Source organism: Emys orbicularis, chromosome 8, assembly GCF_028017835.1.
Source record: "Emys orbicularis isolate rEmyOrb1 chromosome 8, rEmyOrb1.hap1, whole genome shotgun sequence".
In the NCBI taxonomy this organism is placed as follows: Eukaryota; Metazoa; Chordata; order Testudines; family Emydidae; genus Emys; species Emys orbicularis.
The window spans coordinates 75,089,287-75,108,226 of NC_088690.1; the positions used below are offsets into that span (position 1 = coordinate 75,089,287).

General features: G+C 51.9%; 4 protein-coding genes and 1 pseudogene across 4 annotated transcripts in view; all 5 read right to left on the minus strand.

Annotated features, from left to right (window-relative positions):
• The window catches only part of LOC135882908 (protocadherin gamma-C5-like), a 41,167-nt gene extending 36,649 nt beyond the window's left edge, over positions 1 to 4,518 (minus strand). The window contains exon 1 of the mRNA XM_065409940.1: positions 2,101 to 4,518. Within this exon, the coding sequence (XP_065266012.1) occupies positions 2,101 to 4,518 (2,418 nt within the window). The remainder of the gene's footprint in view (positions 1 to 2,100) is intronic.
• Positions 4,519 to 5,097: 579 nt separating this feature from the next.
• On the minus strand, positions 5,098 to 7,870 carry LOC135882910 (protocadherin gamma-C5-like). Its single transcript, XM_065409941.1, has 2 exons — positions 7,812 to 7,870; positions 5,098 to 7,567 (listed from the first exon to the last, which is right to left on the minus strand). Exons 1-2 carry the CDS (start codon positions 7,868 to 7,870, stop codon positions 5,098 to 5,100), a joined length of 2,529 nt encoding a protein of 842 aa, XP_065266013.1.
• A 29-nt stretch (positions 7,871 to 7,899) lies between these two features.
• Positions 7,900 to 11,108, minus strand: LOC135882911 (protocadherin gamma-C5-like). The gene is made up of 2 exons (XM_065409942.1): positions 8,664 to 11,108; positions 7,900 to 7,995 (listed from the first exon to the last, which is right to left on the minus strand). The coding sequence occupies exons 1-2, from the start codon at positions 11,106 to 11,108 to the stop codon at positions 7,900 to 7,902; spliced, it is 2,541 nt and encodes an 846-aa protein (XP_065266014.1).
• Positions 11,109 to 11,366: 258 nt separating this feature from the next.
• Positions 11,367 to 14,721, minus strand: LOC135882912 (protocadherin gamma-C4-like). The gene is made up of 2 exons (XM_065409943.1): positions 12,271 to 14,721; positions 11,367 to 11,432 (listed from the first exon to the last, which is right to left on the minus strand). Exons 1-2 carry the CDS (start codon positions 14,719 to 14,721, stop codon positions 11,367 to 11,369), a joined length of 2,517 nt encoding a protein of 838 aa, XP_065266015.1.
• A 695-nt stretch (positions 14,722 to 15,416) lies between these two features.
• Positions 15,417 to 18,244, minus strand: LOC135882913 (protocadherin gamma-C4-like; annotated as a pseudogene).
• Positions 18,245 to 18,940: the final 696 nt, after the last annotated feature.

The following is an 18,940-nucleotide window of genomic DNA, read 5'->3' on the forward strand; positions in this document are numbered from 1 at the left end:
AGCCTGGAAATCCATCCATGCTTAGGAGAAGCTAAAAATGTAGATGAAAGAGAATAATTTTAAAATTCAGTGGAATAACCAGAAATATACCTCTCCATCCAGGTAAAACAAACAAACAAAGACACAAAACAACCAAATCCCCCTCCCTCTTGAATATTCCTGAATCAAGACAATTGCTAAAAAGCCTGACAAAACAATTCAGTGAATAATCTTCCAGAATAAGCTTGGAAACCAAGCTGTGAAAGAAATGAAGCATGCTATGGACTGATAAGGGCATCAATTTAATCTGAAGAACTCTATAGTACCAGAAATAATTAGCTGAGGGAGAAGCAGAGTTAATTGATACTGAGAAAGATGTGTTTTAATGCCAGAAGCTGGAATGATATCAGAACTTCCTAATTTGTCCTTTCTCCCTTTCTAAAAATGCTTGCACAGTGTCTTGATTTCACATTCTATATTTTAATTAATCTTTTCCTGGATACTGTGTCCTTGGTGCATTACAGTATTTTTCTGTCTATGTAGAAAATAATTCACTTCCCACAACAAAATATATTATTTGTTTAGGAGACACAACAGACTATACACATAACAGACCACTATGGAACTTGATTAGTGGGCCCTGTATCACTTTCCACCCACAGTTTTATTATCAGACAAGGGGCAGTTTGTAAATAAAGAAATATATGAAACAGCTCTATGTATTAAGTCTTTGTAAGGAGAGTTAAAAGGGAGAACTGTTTTCTGCCTGAAATACAAGTACTTCCAAAAATCATAGACTTCTAGCTATCTTCTTAATTAACTCTGCAGTAATATCATGCTGTCTTTAGCTCTGTAAAGATGTCTCCTGGGTTATCTTGGGAATGAGCAGTTTAGGCTTTATAAAGCAGAACAGGAGTATTCTGCTTGTATATACAATTACTAAGGAAAATGGAAGATAGATACAGCTGACCTAGTTTTTATTTATCAGAAGTTGTGATATTACTAATTTACCTATAGCTTTAATGATTATGGTAAAGAAAAGCCTCAGAATAACTACTGACTTCCCCACAAAGGAGTCCCATTGTCATCCAAGCTGTATGTATGCAAATTAAAAAGTATCTATCTTTGACTTCTTTTAAAAAAAATATTTACACACACACAACAATACATATATAGACACACATTTTGTAAATGAGGCCTTCTCTATTTATTTTCTGAAATGTTACTGTAATTGTCACTTTTAATTTTAGGACATACAGTTACTGACAAAAATAATTTTAGAGCTGGATCCCAAAATGATCAAACCTGGATGCCTAAATTTAGGCATTTATAGCCACGTATAGGCATCTAAATAAAAATAGCCTTATTTTCAACTGTCCTGAGCACCCTCCGATCTCACTGAGTTCAGTGGGAGCTGCAGGTGCCAAGCACCTCTAAAACTGGGGCTACGTATTTATGCTTCCAAGTTTGAAAATTTTGACTGGAGTTGTCATCGTGACGTGATCAGCATGTAGTACAATACATCACCAAGTGAAAAGTTTCTGCCACAGACCTGCAAAATACTCAAAACAGATAAACTTTGTTTAGCAAAGTACTCAGTTCCAAGTCCAGCTTCAGAATAAAGTAGTAAGAGGTAAATTCAAAAAACTTCATATTTAACCTGAAGAAAAGCTGGAAAACTGCCTCTCTGACCAACATAATAAGTTGGGCCAATAAAAGATATGACCTCACCCACTTTGTCTCTCTAATATCCTGGGACCAACACAGCTACAGTAACACTGCATATAACAACGCAATGTGTCACTTACAAAACTTAGAGTATGTAATCAAGGAATGGTCTAAGGAGAAGCTGCAGCTACCTGGGCCAGTCACTCTCAATTTAGGGCTCTGGTCCTGAAGTGTTAGATGCTATTCCCACCCAGGCATCCCACCTCCATTAGGCAGAGCCCCGACTTTTCCCCCTATCTCTTGCTGGATAGGTGGAGGTAACGCACTTTCCCCAGGAGGCCAAAGTGGATTGAAAGGTCTGAAGGAAAAGAGTGGATATTTATGAACAGCAGTGACTCTGAACAGAAAGGACAGCAGGACACACACACAGCTTACCCCATCGCAGGGACTCACTAAAGCACTGGCCACCTGATCAAAGGCAGCTATGCTGTCCCCGGTAGTGGAATGGCTGAAAGGTTTTATGAAGAGGAAATCCCCTTGATCAGACATTGGAGAGAAACAAGACTTGTAATGTTGTGCCTGGGACACCAACCCAGCTCCACCCACATCCAGATACTTGATGAAACCATCCGGATTCAACTGCCCAGGGAAGTTCGATGCAGACTTGCGGCCTGTCCTCCTACAACAGTGTGAGAGGGGCCAGCCTGCAGCTGTGGAGCCCGATTTGAGGCACCTGGTGCCTAGGACAGCCAGCATCACGCATGACACCAGGGAAATGGCTACCAGGGAGATGATGAGGTAGAGAGTGACGCTGGATGCTCTGGAAGGCAATTTGGGAAGGTCCAAGGCCTTGGCAAAGTCTTGCACAGCGTTCTCCTCGGGGGAGATGACTAGAGCCACTGAGGTGGACAGGGAGGGGGTCCCATTGTCCCTCACCTGGACCACCAGCCTGTGGGGCGCTCCTGACTCCCTAAGTGCCTCAGTTATTCGGATCTCTCCGGAGCGGAGCTCCACCCGGAAGGGACATGGCTCACTGGTCTCCTGGAGCTGGTAGGAGAGCCAGGCATTGTGGCCGCTGTCAGCATCCACCGCCACAATCTTGGTGACCAAGTAGCCGGGTTCTGCCGAGGAGGGTACTGTCTGTTGGAAGACGGAGCCCCTGGGGACGGGTGGGTACACAATGGTAGGCGCGTTATCGTTCTGATCCAGGACGAACAGGTGGAGCATGGCGGTGCTGCTCAGGGCAGGGGACCCAGCATCCTGCACCTCCACGGGCACCTGGAACACTTTGTCCTGCTCATAGTCAAGAGCCCGTAAGGCGTAGATGGTGCCGTTCTCTGGGTTGATGTGGAAGTAGGCTGAGATGGGCACATCCTGCATGCCAGTGTCCAGAATGGAGTAGGATAGCTTGGAGTTGGCACCCACATCAGGGTCAGAGGCAGATACAGAGAACACGGAGGCCCCAGGAAGGGTGTTCTCCTGAATGTGGGATGTGTAGGAGGGGCTGGAGAATCTGGGCACGTTATCATTCACATCGGAGATCTGCAGGAAGATGGTTTGCTCAGTGGACCTTCGAGGGGACCCGGCGTCTGTGGCCATAACAGTGATGTTGTATCCAGCAGCCTTCTCTCGATCCAGTGGCCCAGCGGTGACCAGTGAGTAATGCCCTTTGAAGGAGCTCACCAGTTTAAAAGGAAGATCATTGCTTATCTGCAGGTGGACGTGTCCATTTTCCCCAGAGTCACTGTCCTTGGCACCAAATAGCGCTATCACAGTCCCCGGGGGCGCATCTTCCTGCACCGGGCTGGACAGGGAGGTCAGCACAATGTCCGGGCTGTTATCGTTCACGTCCACCAGTTCCACCCGGAGGCTGCAGTGCCCCTCCATTGCAGGGGAGCCCTTGTCTCTGGCTCGAACGGTGATCTCGTAAGCGCTGGAGTCCTCGTAATCCAGCGGGGCTTTGGTTGTGATCTGCCCTGTCTGGGGGTCCAGGCTGAACAGCCTGAGGAATGTATCGGGGGCATTATTGCTGGTTTTGAATGAATATTCAACCTCCCCATTCAGGCCTTCGTCCAAGTCAGTGACGTTCAGCTGTGTAACCAGCGTCCCTGACAGGACGTTTTCTTCCAGAAACACTTTGGAAATCGGCGGATCACACACAGGGGGGTTGTCGTTGGCATCCAGGACATGAACTGTGATCCTGGCAGTGCCTGATCTCACCGGGTCCCCGCCATCGAGAGCTGTTAGGGTTAAGTGATGGGCCGCCACTTTCTCTCTATCCAGGGCTTTCTCCAGCACGATTTCAGGCATTTTCACACCATCTCCCCTTACATTTATGCTCAGGGCAAAATGGTCACTGGCGCTGAGTTCATAGGTGGAGATGGAGTTGGAGCCTATATCTGGGTCTTCTGCTACCTCCAGGGGTAAGCGAGTCCCTGGGTTCGCTACCTCGGTGATCTCTAAAGAAACTTCCTTCTTCGGGAACTGCGGCGCGTTGTCGTTGACATCCAGGATCTCCACCTCCACCCGGTGCAGCTGCAGCGGGCTCTCCAGCACCAGCTGGAGCTGCAGGAAGCACGTGGAGCTCAGACCGCACAGCGCTTCCCGGTCTAGTTTCTCATTCACAAGCAGGACTCCATCGGCCAGGTTCACCTGGAAGTGCTGGCGGCCGCCCTCGCTGACCAGCCGCAGGCTGCGGGCCGACAGGCTCCGCACGTCCACACCCAGATCCTTGGCAATGTTCCCCACAAAGGAGCCCGGCTCGAGGTCTTCAGGCACTGAGTAGCGAGTCTGTGCGCGAGCCGGGTCCGGCAGAGAGAGGAAAGCACCAAGCAGCAGGAGCTGCCAGCTCAAACTCGGTCTCCCGGCCATGCCGCGCTCCGTTGTGTGTGTCTGAAACCACTCGGCACCGCCTCCCCGGCTCCCGCCCCGCTCGCTGCGTCCTGGGAACTCGCGCCGCCGGTTCCAGTGTCCCCAAAGTCCGCTCCTCTGGCGCTCCCGGCTGCCCGGCAGGGCGTAGCGGCGGGGGGGAGGGGAGCTGCAGCCGGAGGGGCGGGAGGGGAGCTGATCTCAAACGCTCAGTTCCCAGGCAAAGAGCGTCGCAGAAAGTCGGCGGGCGTTGGTGCTGACAAGTGACAATCCCTCCTCCCGACAGCAGTGCCCCTTCCCCAAAACTCACCCAACCTGCGCTTCACGCACGCAGCCCCGCCACACCCCCCGCTCTGCACCGCCGGGACGCTGGCAGTGAGTCACCGGCAAAGGACACCCTAAGCCCCGGGGGTGCGTTCAGCTCCGGCGGGGTGGCCAATGGAAAGGGCAGGTGCTGAGCAGAGCGTTCAGGGAGAGCTGTGACTTGACACAGAACCTGGGGGGGCAGACGCGGTACAGAGAGCGGCCGTGCCCTCTCCCCTGGCCCGGCAAGAGAGGAGCTGGCTGCGGTTTAGCGCTGTCCTATAGCACGTCTCGTGCCTTTGGAACACACCGACCCAGCCGACCCAGCCAGACACGCTGCAGGTCACACGGCGGGGTCAGCTGGGGACACTGCCATGGCACGTTCAGGGAGCTCACCTCAGTGGAGAAGCTGCGATCAGGCGGGCTGTTGCCCGAGCTGTTTCCGAGGCTCACAGAGGGTTTCATGAACATGAACTCGCTGATGTCCGAGACTGGAGAGAAGCAGGATCTATACCCCCGGGCAGGAGGGGCCGTGGCGGTCACCTGCACGTCGATCGTGCCGTCCCCCAGGGTGGGCTGGTACTGTACGTGTCCGAGCAAGGGGTTTGGGGACACCCGGAGCGTGTCCGCTTTCACACAGCAGCCAACCGCAGCACGTGCATCTCCCCTGACACACCGGACACCCAGCCCCACCAAAGCAGCCAATGACAACGCTGAGATTGTTGCTAATGAAATGATTAAATACAGTGTTAACCTGGGGACGCTCTCACTTTCCGCCGCCTGAGCCTTTAACCCCAGGAAGGCTTCGGGGGCATTCTCCTCCAGCAACACCAACACGGTGACGGAGGTGGACATGGGCGGCTCGCCTGAGTCTTTGACTACCAAGAAGAGTTCCTGCGTGGCAGCATCCTGCTCCTGGAGGGCTCGAGTGGTCCGGATTTCTCCGGAGCGCAGGGCCACCACGAAGAGACTGGGATCGGTTGCCTGCATTAAATGGTAGGCGAGCCATGCATTTCGTCCAGAGTCTAGGTCCACCGCTATGATCTTCGTTATTAAGGCTTGGGGGCTGGTAGATCGGGGAATCCTGAACAGGACTACTGAGTCCTTCCCGGTCAAAGGGAACTGGATCCCTGGGGCGTTGTCATTTTGGTCTGTGACGAATACGTGGACCACTGTCCTGCTGCTGAGAGCTGGAGAGCCGCCATCTGAGGCTTCCACCTGGAACTGGAAATACGTGGTTTGCTCGTAATCAAAAGGCAGCTTCGCGGAAACCTGCCCACTTGTTGGGTTTATGGAGATGTATGCGGAGGGATCCGCAGTGGGACCTTTCCCCGGGCTGCTCAGAACAGAATAGGAAAGGCGCGAATACTGGTCCAAATCAGGATCGGTTGCGGATACCGTGACCAGTATTTCCCCCACCTGGTTGTTCTCTTTCACGACGACTTCATAGGAAGTTCTCTCAAACTGTGGTGTGTTGTCATTGATGTCTGCAAGCGTGATGGAGAGAACTGTGTGTCGTGAGAGAGGGGGGCTTCCCAGGTCAGAGGCGAAGATGGTGACATTGTACTGGGAGACGCTCTCGCGGTCCAGCCCTTGGCTGGTGAGCAGGGAATACTGGTGCTCAAAGTCTTTCCGAAGTTTGAAGGGAAGGCTTCTGGGTAGATGGCACTGGACTTTCCCATGCTCCCCGGAGTCTCTGTCTTTCACGTGTATCACAGCGACCACAGTCCCGGGAGGGGCATCTTCACTCAAGGAGCTGGAGAAGGAGGTGAGGACCACCTCTGGAGGATTGTCATTCACATCCGTGACCTCTACAGTGACGCTGCAATGCTCCTCCATCGTGGGAGAGCCCATATCCTTGGCCTCAACTTCAATCTCGTAGACAGACGCTTCTTCAAAATCTAGGTTCCCCTGAACTCGGATTTCTCCCGTTTGATCGTCTATTGCAAATATCCTGCGCAAGGCTTCCGAGTTGTGGCTGCCCAGGGAATAGCGTACGTCTCCGTTAGGTCCTGCGTCCACGTCTGTGGCATTCAGTTTAATGACTAGCGTGCCCGAGGGAGAGTTTTCCACCAAACGAGCTTGGTAGGAAGGTTTATCGAACACTGGATGGTTATCATTGGCGTCTAGAACCTGGACAGCAATTCGTGTTTTGCTGGACCTGGGGGGAGAGCCGCCATCCTCAGCTGTCAGGACCAAATGGTGGACAGCTCTGTGCTCCCTGTCCAGCGCTCTTTCCAGCACCAGCTCCGGGAATTTGCTGCCATCTGTACGTGCCTTCACGTTGAGATTGAAATTCTCATTGGCGCTGAGGTGGTAGGTCTGCAAAGCGTTAGAGCCCACGTCCGGGTCCTGCGCCTGATGGATAGGAAAGCGGGCGCCCAGAGAGGCCAGTTCATAGATCTGTAAAGCGATCTCGCTGCTCGGGAATTCAGGAGGATTATCATTTATATCCAATATTTCCACTTCAATGCGGTAGAACTCCACTGGATTTTCGATAGCGAGTTTGAGATGCAAGAAGCACCGCGAGTTCTGCCCGCAGAGCCACTCTCTGTCGATTCTGTCATTGACCACTATAATCCCAGTGTTCACATTCACAGAGAAATACTGGGAATCAGAATCGGAAAGAACCTGCAGATTAGCAGCCGCGAGTTTTGCCACATTTGTCCCTAGATCCTTAGCAATATTTCCCACAAAGGCACCTCGGGTCAGTTCCTCTGGGATAGAGTAACGGATCTGGGCGGAAGAGCTATGCAAAAACAAACAGAGAGAAAAGAAAGGCAGAAATCCCAGGGACCAGGCAGACTTTTCCGCTCTTAGCATCTTTCTAAATCCACAGCGAGAAGCTATGCACAGCAAAGAAAGCGTATCTGCTTAAACTGCTGGGCGATGAACTGTGGATCTGTAATAAAGTATCAGAGAGAAAGGGGTCTGCGCTCACTGTTTACCTCTCTTATTCATTGTTTTGGGCACCTATTGAAAGAGGCAGATACAGCTCCGGCGGGAAAGGGGAGGGGTACACGCTGATCTCCAGTATTAGCCTCTTATTCATTGGCTAAGAGTGTCTTCCCGTTTATCCAATCACCAGCCTCCTTCCCGGGACAGCAACACAAGCACCAATCCATGGGCGGAAGTTGCTGCTGTGTAACAAAGGTCCGTGGACCTGCAGTTTTTAACCTAGAGACACCAGGCAAACAGCAGACAATGACGAACAAAGCGAACTCTTTGTGATTTAAGCATGAGTGTCAGCAACAAGGCTTGCAGAAGTGTGATCCGAATTACCTGTTTGCAAAACAGAAGCATTTTCTTGAAAACACACACTGATATTTTGCATGAACTAAAACTCTTTAAATTGGGTTCAGAGATAGGTTCAGCCGGTCTCATTTGGAACTGAAAGTTAGTTAAATGAGAACAAATAATCAATGTCCAGCCCTCTCTTTTCCCCTCCCTTCCCTTCCCTCATTAGAGCTTCTTGATTAATCTCATGTAATTAATTGCTTGCACACTTCCTGTCATAACCATGTTATACATTTGTCATTGTTTAAGGCACAGTCCAGTGAACTAAATCCCTGATTTTCTGACTCACAAACTAATGAACAGCTCATTGTGTGAGCACGAGTGTGTCTGGAATACCTGCCTTACACACAACATCTGGAGCGTTATTGTACATAAACCAAACAAAAGAAACCCTTGGTGCCTGAGCGCACTTCATGATGGTGACACATTTTCACAGTTCATCCCTAGACACAAATCCCATGTGCTGCTCTGTCCTTGGTCACATAGGAAACACGCTTCAAGACACCCGTGTCATTTGTGAGAAATGAAGGGCAAAAGTGCCATCTCACCTGACCGGATTCATTCGATGTATTCGTACCAGATAAGAAAGTGTCAGTTTCCATCGCTAGGGCACTAGGCGGGGGACAACTCATAGGTCTCATAAAGGTGAAGTCACTTCTGTCTGAGCCTGGAGAAAAGCAGGTCCTATAGCACTGGCTCTGAGAGTCTGTGGGCCTCAGTGTCACCTCCATGTATTTCAACGTGCCGTCCGTGTTCAGCTGAAGCTTTGGGCTGGAGTGTTTGAAAATGTCCCTAGAGGGTGAGTTGCTCAGGCAGCAACAGGAGTATCTGTCTCTTTTCCTGAGGCACTTTGCAGAGAATACGATGAAAGTAACAAGACACACCATGCTAACTGCCACCAGCGCAATAATTAAATAGAGAGTCAGGTCGGGCTTATCTTTGGGGTTTGTAAGGAAATCGCGAGATTTGAAGTTTTCCTCCGACGCTTTGTCTTCTAAGGAAACCATAATGGTGACTGTGCAGGATAAAGCTGGGTCCCCGTTGTCCTTGACTAGCACGACGATTTTCTGCGCGGCCAGGTCTGTGTCTTGGAAGCCCCGGGTGGTCCGGATTTCTCCTGTGTAAGAAGCCACTCGGAACAAGGAGGGGTCTGTAGACTGTGGCAGCAACGAATAGGAGAGCCAGGCGTTATGGCCAGAATCTGCATCCACTGCTGTGACTTTGGTGACCATGTAGCCAGCGGGAACAGACTGGGGTATCCTTTGGGGCGCTGCGACCTGGCTGCCAGTCACCGGGTGCAAAATGAGCGGGGCGTTATCGTTCTCATCCAGAATAAAGACGTAGACGGTAACATTGGAGTCCTGAGGAGGAGACCCCGAGTCCTGCACAGCCACGGGGATTTGCAGCACCTGAAGCAACTCGAAGTCAAAAGTGCGCTGCGCGTAAACATTACCATTGTCCGGGTTAATGTGAACGAAGGAAGAGGCAGGCGCATCCTGGATCTGACTTCTCGCTATAGAGTAAGTGAGGCGGGAATTTTCTCCCTCGTCGGGATCGGAAGCCGACAAGGTGCAGAGCAAGGAGCCCGGGGGGTTGTTCTCTCTCAGGAAGGCGTTGTAGGAAGTCTGAGAAAAGCGAGGGGGGTTGTCATTGACGTCCGAAATGTTCAGAAGTATTGTGGTCTCGGTGGTCAGAGAGGGGGATCCTGCGTCTCTGGCAGTCAGCTCAATGGTGTATTGAGAGACGGATTCTCTGTCCAGCTTCTCGCGGGTGATCAGCGCATAGTGGTTTTCGAAGGATTTAATTTTGAATGGTAGGTTTGGTGCTATTCCTAAACTCACTTCCCCATTGGCACCCGAGTCTCGGTCTCGCACATTGAAAAGCCCCACCACGGTCTCCAAGAGGGTGTTTTCTGGCACTGGGTTCACCAAGGAGGTCAGCAGGACCTCTGGGGAATTGTCATTGACGTCTTCTATTTCCACCTGGAGAACGCAGTGGCCTTCCATTTCCGGCACGCCCCTGTCTCGGGCTCTTACGTGGATTTCATAGAAACTCGCTTCTTCGAAATCCACAACTCCCTGAACGCGGATGGCGCCAGTGGGGGGATCCAAATAAAACAACTTCCGGACGGAGTCGGAAGTGTGAACGGCAAAGGAGTACTGTACTTCTCCGCTGGGGCCCTCGTCAGGGTCAGTAGCATTGAGTTGAATAAGCGGAGTGCCCACAGGGGTGTTTTCCGGCACGCTGACCTTGTAGACAGACTGGTCGAACACAGGTGCATTGTCATTGATATCCACAACAACCACGGTTATCTGCGCAGTGCCTGACCTGGCCGGATTTCCCCCGTCAACGGCAGTCAGTACCAGCTGGTGTTCTCGCTGCTCCTCTCGGTCCAGGGCTTGCTCTAGCACCAGCTCCGGGAAGAGTTTGCCGTCCTTGAGCTTCTTCACATTCAGTGAGAAGTGCGGGCTGGGGCTGAGCCGATAGGCGCTGACAGTGTTGGTCCCCACATCCGGGTCCTGGGCACTCTCCAGAGGGAAGCGCGCAGCCACGGTGACGGACTCCGCTATCCTCACAGTGCGCTGGGCATTGGGAAAGCTGGGCGAATTGTCATTCAGGTCCAGAATCTCAACCTCGAGGCGGAAAAGCTCCAGGGGCGTTTCTATGACGACCTGCACCGGCAGCACACACCCCGCGCTGGCTCCGCAGAGGCTCTCTCTGTCTATCTTTTCATTCACCAGCAGAGCGCCGCTGGCCAGGCTCACCGCAAAGTACAGTCTGTTCTCCTCCGAACCCAAGCGCAGCCTGCGACCCGAAAGATCCGCCACCTTTAAGCCTAGATCTTGAGCCATATTCCCCACCACTGTTCCCAGCTCCGACTCCTCCACCACTGAATAGCGAATCTGCCCAGAGACCCAGCCCCAGCCGCACAGGGAAAGCAAACTCAGTACTTGCCATTTCCAAGCGGGTTGCCCGGGGCTTCTGGGCTCCATTTCTGAGCTATCCTCTCCTAGAAAGAGTTTTTGTCCTGTCCCGGCACACAGGAGGCACCGGGGTCTGGATACGAGCTTCTAAAATCCCCGGTATTCCCCTCCACAGCTGATAGAACGGCGCCCGGGTTTGCCTAGCTGCAGCAGCGATTGTTAGTCACTGAGTGGAGGGGGTGGGATGGGGGAGGGGAGCTGAATCATAGCCACAGCGCCGGAGGAAAAGGGGGGGGGGTACAGAGAGGAAGAGCAGATCCCTACAGCCTAGATCAGCACCTCATTGGATGACAGCTCTATCCGCTCTCGGCCAATGACAACGCCTCCTAAACACTTAAAGCTACAGAGACAAGAGCCGCAAGCCAGCGTCAGGAGGACTAACTCCCCCAGAATTACATTTCACAAGCGTTAGTCAGTGGTTTTGGCAGCTAAATTTAGCAGCTCAGATTTTTGTTCTCAAGGAAACAGCACGTCGTTGAAGCATACAAGGTACAAATCCTCATTATTTTGCTTTGGCAACCACGATCGTGATTTCAGCTGTCACCCATCTCATCGCAACAAAGGACAAATCCTCAGCTGTGATGAATGCAGAACCCTGGTCTCTGTATACAGTGTTTTCATACGCTATGAAAAGGTATTTGTTAAAGCCTGATGAACCCTCCACATCAAACATTTCACCGGTTTGGCGAAATATCCCCAATATCATTTTGAAACCTCAGGGTAACCAGATAGACCAGAGCACTTTCTAAACACCTCGCAACTGCCACCTTTCAACACAAGACTTAGAAATCTGTCAGGGTCTCCCAACACTATTGCGATAATTTACCCCCAAAAAGAGTAGAATGTTCACATTTACCACACTATTTTGAGGCCTTGCCGTGTATTTTAAAGACACCAGGAGGATTTCCAGAGACACAATCCATTGTGCACTTTTTAAAAGCTGCTGTACAAGGACAACAGTACAGTTATTACTTCTATGCAGGCTAAGAGAAATACCTCGCCTTCTTCACCAGGAACTCCAATATTAATCCCTCACTCAAAACCAAAGAGTAAATAGATGTTTTCCAAATCACAAGTCATCTGAAATAAAAGCAATTAACCAACATGCTAAGGACATCACAAGAAGACATTAACTCAAACACCAAATATGTAATTGTCTCTCACTTCTCACCTCATTGGGATCGCTGAGGTTATTGCTGGCCAGAAGAGTGTCTGAGCTGTTGATGTCCGGTTGACTAACGGGTTTTGCAAACAGGTGATTGCTCCCCTCTGATAATGGAGTCTGACCAGGCCTTTGGAGAGGACATAGAGAAAGAAAATCTCCCCCAAAGGCAGTGGGAAACTCCAGTTTCTCCTCCACGCTCTGAAGACCTCTATCAAAGTGTCTCCCCGCCTGCAGGGTATTCCCTCCCTTTAGATAAGTAGTCCAAACTGCATCCGAGTTTCTGGCTCTTGCATTTCTAAGGCACTTCACGGCTAAAAATACGCAAGTCATAGCAGAGAGGGCTGAGATTGCTACCAGAGCAATGATGAGGTACACTGTCAGGTGGGGAAGGCCATCCTGTTCCAGGTTAGACCTCTTGAAGTTTGCTGAGCTCCGGTCAGGGTCCTGCTCTATGTTCATGATCACAGTGGTTGTGGTAGACATGGGCGGCTCCCCACAGTCTTCGACAACAAGGACAATCTTCTGCGTGGGGGAGTCTTGTTCAAGGAGAGTTCGGGTAGTTCTAATCTCCCCGGTGTATGGGGAGACTTTGAAGAGGCTTGGGTCTGTGGCTTGCTGCAGTTTGTAGGAGAGCCATGCGTTCCGCCCCGAGTCTGCGTCCACAGATGTCACTTTGGTCACGAAGTGTCCCGCCTGCGAAGAGAAAGGGACGGACTGCTGGGCCAGGAACCCCTTCCGAGCCACAGGATAGATAATCAGAGGAGCGTTATCGTTCCGGTCTAGGATGAAGATGGAGACAGTCACGTTGGTGCTGAGAGGCGGTGACCCGCCGTCCCTGGCTTGTATCTGAACAACTATCTGTTTGATTTGTTCATGATCGAACGAGGAGCTGCTGTAGATGGTCCCGTTCTCGGCGCTGACATAGACATAGGAGGAAACGGGCAGCCCCTGCACTGTACTATCCACGATGGAGTAAGACAGCTGGGAGTTCGGGCCCAGATCGGGATCAAAGGCGGACACGGAGCAGATGGGAACGCCCAAAGCATTATTCTCTGGCACCTCCGCTTGGTAGGCAGGCTGGGAAAAGCGGGGTGGGTTATCGTTCAGGTCCGATATGTTTATCAGGAGGTTGCTCTGACTGGAAAGTGGCGGCGATCCAGAATCTGTAGCTGTGATCACAACCTTATACTCAGAAACCTCCTCCCGATCCAGCGGGCCGCTGGTGACCAAGGAGTAGTGGTTCCTGAAGGACGATACGATCTGGAAGGGGATGTCTGCCGGGAGCTGCAGCTGAACCTCTCCGTTTTCCCTGGAGTCTCCATCACTTACACTGAGAAAAGCCACTGCCGTCCCCACTGGCGCGTCCTCTCGAACCGTGGCTGAGAGCAATGTGAACCTAACGCTAGGGGCGTTGTCGTTGACATCCTTTATCTCCACCAAGACGCTGCAATGGGCGTCCATAGAGGGAGAGCCCTTGTCTTTGGCCCTCACATCGATCTCGTACACTGTGCCCTCTTCATAGTCGACATTTCCCAGGACTCTCACCTCTCCGGTCCTTTCCTGAATGCTAAACAACCGCCGGATTTTCTGGCGAGTGTGGCTGCTGAAGGAATAGGCGATCTCTCCATTTGTCCCCTCGTCCTGGTCGGTGGCATTTAATTTAATCACCATAGTCCCCTCCGGCGCATTTTCCAGCAGGGTTATTTTGTACACGGGCTGACCAAAGACGGGCGGGTTGTCGTTGGCGTCAATAACGGAGACGATAATCTCAGCAGTTCCGGATTTAGCAGGAAGCCCACCATCCAGTGCTGTGAGCACCAGCCGATGCTGCTCCTGCTGCTCCCTGTCTAGCGCCTTCTCCAGAATCAGCTCGGGGTGTTTGCTGCCGTCTTTAAGATTCTTCACACTCAAGGTGAAACATCCAGGAGGGCTCAGCCGGTAGGTGCTGACGGAGTTGGCTCCGAAGTCCAAATCTTCTGCAGGCTCCAGAGGGAACCGCGCGCCTGGTGCTGCGGACTCGGCAATCTCCAAGAGGGTGAGGCTAGTAAGGAACGCCGGAGCATTGTCGTTCACATCCAGAACCTCCACTTCCACGCGGTGGGAGGCCAGCGGGTTGGCCAGCAAGATCTCCAGGTACAGCAGACAGCGCGGGCTAGAGCCGCAGAGCCGCTCTCGGTCTATCCGCTCCTCCACCACCAAGACACCAGTCTGCGCCTCTGCTCTGAAGTGCCTCTGAGCCGAGCCGGGCAGGATCTGCAGCTGTCGGGAGGCCACCCGGGCAGCATCCAGACCCAGGTCCCTAGCCACATCCCCAACGAAGGATCCCGGGGCCAACTCCTCCGGGATGGAGTAACGGATCTGTGCCGCCTGCCCCCCACCCCGCAACGGGAAGAAAACCAGAAGCAAAGCGCCTACTTGCCATTGCAGGAACCCCCTGCTCTCCATCGCTGAGCCCATGGCGCAGTCCAAACCGGGAGAACCCGCCCTGCCTTTCCCGGAGCTCTCTCCGCTCCGGCACAGCCGAGGCCACTGGGTGAGAGCAGCGGCAGGCGGCGGGTTTCAGACCCTCCAGGCTAGCAGAGCGGCGCAGTGCCAGCGTCCCTGCCTTGTTTCCCGGCAGAGCAGCAACAAGCCGCGCTTCTTCTGGCCCGGAGGAAGGGGGTGGGACAGTCCCACTGTCAGTCAGAGGAGACTCGATCACCACCGCAACGGCAACATCTGATTCGTGGAAGAGAATCACCCACGCTCCGCTTATAGGCAGTGATGGGGAACGCTTAAAGGGCCAGCACGGCTAAGAGCGATAGGAGGCAATTTACCAACAGCCAACAATTGCACTCGGCAGCGGATGAACTGAACTGTAAGTAATCACTCACCGAAAGCTTTTAAAGCGTTTTACCTTAGTCACGGGTATCGGTTTGTTCCAAAGGCCAGATTTACCATTCACAATCTGGGAAATTGCACATTTCCTGCAGACCGGTAAATAAACAAGCGAACACTAACATTAGTGATATAAATCATTACCAAATTAAACGTCATTCCTCTCACTTGCGATCATTCTTAGTTCGTTTAAACGCTATGTGAAGATCGCGCACAGAGTATTCTGCTAAACCCTTGTAAAGGATGCAGCTGGAAAGAATGGGAAGGGGTTATAATCATTTTTTACTGTTCTCCTTTAATCCCCGGTTGGGAGCTAGGCTCATCCACACGCGCTGATCCATATGCCCCAGGAGTTCTATCATCTCTCCCTGCAGCTGAGGGGTTGGGCCACCCTCACCTCGATCAAAAGTGCTTCTCACCTCTTTGGTCAGGCTCATGTCTGTTGACTGGCAGGTTGGGTTGGAAACGTCCCCCGCTGGAGATATATTGAAAGGTTTCAACAACCTGAAGCTGTTGCTCCTGGAGGCTGAAGAAACAAAGGATCCGTAGTAGTGAGTCTGGGGCATGTGGGCATTTCCCCCTACGTCAATGAATTTAATAGGCTCTTCAGCGCCAAGTTGTGTGCGGAGAATTCCATTGGAGTGTCTGACTTCCTCCCGCCGCCTACTGGACTGTCTAATACAGGAGCAGCTCCCTCCCCAACAGCTATAATCACAAGCACTGTCTCTGCAGCACCTGGAGAGCAGGGCAAGGAAGGAGGCAAAGGCGATGACTGAGATCGCTGCCAAAGATAGAATCAGGCACAGGGTCGAGTGGGACTCGTTCTCTTTGGCTGTGGAAAATTCTTTAAATTCAGGGAAGGCGTCAATAGAATTGTCTTCTATGGAGACCATAAGGGTCAGGGAGGCTGACAGAGGAGGGTCAAGGATTATAAGATTTGGGGGCAAAATATCTCCGTGAACTGCGTGGGCGGTTCTAATCTCCCCGGTGTAAAGTGATACCACAAACAGGCTAGGATTTGGGGCGCTGATCAGTTGACAAGAAAGCCAGGCGTTTGGGCCCGAATCTGAGCCCACAGCCGTCACCTTGATCACCAGTTAAGCGGCGTCGGCAGAAGGAGGAAGGGTTTGCGGAGACACAGAGCTGGCTTGACCCGCGGGTATCAAATGGCAGGGGTTATCAGTGAAGTTCAGAAGGGAGAGGCGAACAGAGGCGCTGCCACAGAGACGGGTCTCCCAGGTCTCTGGCCTACACCTGGAGTTGGAGAGTTTGCGTTTGCTCGCGGTCAAAGGAGCGGAGGGGGTGGACGCTGCCGGTCTGGGAGTTGATGGAAACGTTCGAGCAGATGGGTGCTTCCTGTGGCTGGGTGTACACCAGGGAGTAGGAACTGAGCGAGTTCTGGCCTGAGTCTGGGTTCGACGCGGACGCAGAGAACCCCAGGGCGCCGGGGGCGGTGTTCTCCTTCACAAGCACCTCGGAGGCAGATTCCAGGAACGCGGGCGGATTGTGGTTCACAGAGGAAAGGTTTCTCGCCAAAGCTCTTTCGGTGGAAAGAGGCGGCGATCTGGAAGCGGCGGCAGTGACTGTGATTGCGTAGCCGGAACACGTCTCACTAGTCAGGGGAGCTGCAGTAACCAAGGAGAACTGGTTTCTCAAGAAGGATCTCAGTCTGACGGGCAGGTGCTCAGCGATGCGGAGAGTCACTTCTCCATAATCCCATAATCCAGATCTTTGGCGTTATTGAGCGCTGCCACAGCCTCCAGCTCGGCGCTCCCGGGGATGGGGCCCAGCACCAGAGTCAGTCTGATTCCCGGGGCGTTATCATTGACATCCTGCATCACTACATTAACGCTGCAGCGCCCCTCCGTGGGAGGCGATCCCCATCTTTCGCTTTGATGTCAAATTCCTAATGTCTACCGGTTTCCAAATCCAGCCTGCCCAGCAGTGTGACCTCCCTGCTTTGGGGTGCACGGTGAACGTGGCCACTGAGTGAATCACAGAATATCAAGGTTGGAAGGGACCTCAGGAGGTCATCTAGTCCAACCCCCTGCTCAAAGCAGGACCAATCCCCAGACAGATTTTTGCCCCAGATCCCTAAATGGCCTCCTCAAGGATTGAACTCACAATCCTGGGTTTAGCAGGCCAATGCTCAAACCACTGAGCTATTCCTCCCCCCTAAATGAGATACAAAGAGCTGAACTAAGTTGTCCAGGATCACTCAATACCCAAGCAGGAAACAGAACCCAGCTCCTTTAAATCCTAGGCTGCAGGATTATCAGTTAGGCTACACTACCACCCCAGGTGATGTAAACAGGTGATGTGACCCTGTCTGGGTCAGTGGCGTTGAGTTGGACCACAAGGGCTCAGGTGGCGTTCTCTCCAGCAGGCTGACCCTTTAGGCAGACTGATCAAAGAGCGGAGCATGGTCACTGGCGTCCAGAGCAGAGACCCTGAGTTTTGCTAACCCGGATCGTGGCGGGCGGCCCCGTCCAGAGCTGTTAATACCAAGTGGTATCGACTTGTTTCTCTCTGACTAAAGCCCCACCCAGCAGCAACTCTGGCACGAGACTCCAATCGCTGCGCATCTTCACTTCCAGAGCAGTGATCCTTGGGGCTTTGCAGCCCATGACGGAATTACCGCCGAGATCAGGATCCCGTGCTTTCTCCTGCGGGATCCGTTGTCCCGGGGACACTGGCTCCCTATTCCTAAATCCAGTTCTCTTTTCAGAAAGCTGGGAGGATTGTCCTTAACTCTGCGATCTCCACCTCTGCTCGGTACATTTCAAAGGGAACGTCAATCACGAACTCTTAACTGCATAACGCAGCTAGAACTCAGCCCACAAAGCGCCTCCCGGTCGATTGGATCCTTTATAAGCAGAGGCCCGCTTCCCAGATCCACCTGAAAATGCTGCCTGTTCGCCTCATCAGAGACCTGCAGCATGCGAGCCGCCAAGGAATCAATATCCAGCATCAAATCTGCTGCTATATTCCTCACAAAGGCGCCCTGCTGGGATCCCTCTGGGACAGAATATCGAATCTGCCCAGAGATTAAATCCAAATGGCAAGAGAGAAACAAAGAGAGAAACGACTTGGTCTTTTCCATTTATTGCCCTGGCTTCCGTCGCCCATTTCCACCGTTGGCTGCTGGATGCACAAGCTGGTATGGCTGAGGGTGCAGATCCTTAATAATGATTACGGAAAAATCTAACCTGCAGCAGCCAGAGCGAGGTTTCCCTTCCTGCTCCTGCTTTCTCTGCTTTTGCTTGGCGAGCGCTGGAAGGGTTACGTTGTACTTTCTGGGGTAGCAGAGTTGATTCAGTCTCATTTCAGCACCTCATTGGCAGACAGCGCCACAGGGACTCAGCCAATAACCACAGCAGAAACTGTATTGAAGCTACAAGGCTAATTTTTCATTGCTTTTACATATGTAATATTTCCTGCTCCCTGCCTCCAAGACTACCAAATAATGTATTTCCCACCCTATCATTTTCAACACTCTTGTGTTTTTGTGTAGAAAACATATGTGCATTAATGTATATGTCTCACAAATTATATATAGCACCTGTCCCAGAAACGGTAGGCTCTTATCAGTTCAGGGATTTACCACGTTGTCTTATTCCTCATGATCAAACAATTCTATGGAACTGAAAGCTCCTATATTATTCTGACTGCACAAGGGTTAATTAGTAAGAACAACGGAAATAACCTACAACACTCAAACTTCTGCCAATTTGTTGCTTACTGAGGTGCAAAATGAATACCATTTCAAGTATTTAAAAAACCCAAAGCAGGTGGATTT

What these genes read in the sequence shown, in the direction of transcription:
- LOC135882912 (XM_065409943.1), bottom strand. Translation starts at nt 14,721, where the DNA reads ATGGGCTCAGCGATGGAGAGCAGGGGGTTCCTGCAATGGCAAGTAGGC. An exon ending in ACCTCAGCGATCCCAATGAG is followed by an intron (nt 11,433 to 12,270) that starts GTGAGAAGTGAG and finishes TGTAGCTTTAAG; the next exon opens with TGTTTAGGAGGCGTTGTCAT.
- LOC135882910 (XM_065409941.1), bottom strand. Translation starts at nt 7,870, where the DNA reads ATGAATAAGAGGCTAATACTGGAGATCAGCGTGTACCCCTCCCCTTTC. An exon ending in TCCCCTTTCCCGCCGGAGCT is followed by an intron (nt 7,568 to 7,811) that starts GTATCTGCCTCT and finishes GTTTTTGCATAG; the next exon opens with CTCTTCCGCCCAGATCCGTT.
- LOC135882911 (XM_065409942.1), bottom strand. Translation starts at nt 11,108, where the DNA reads ATGGAGCCCAGAAGCCCCGGGCAACCCGCTTGGAAATGGCAAGTACTG. An exon ending in CATCGAATGAATCCGGTCAG is followed by an intron (nt 7,996 to 8,663) that starts GTGAGATGGCAC and finishes TGGTGTCTCTAG; the next exon opens with GTTAAAAACTGCAGGTCCAC.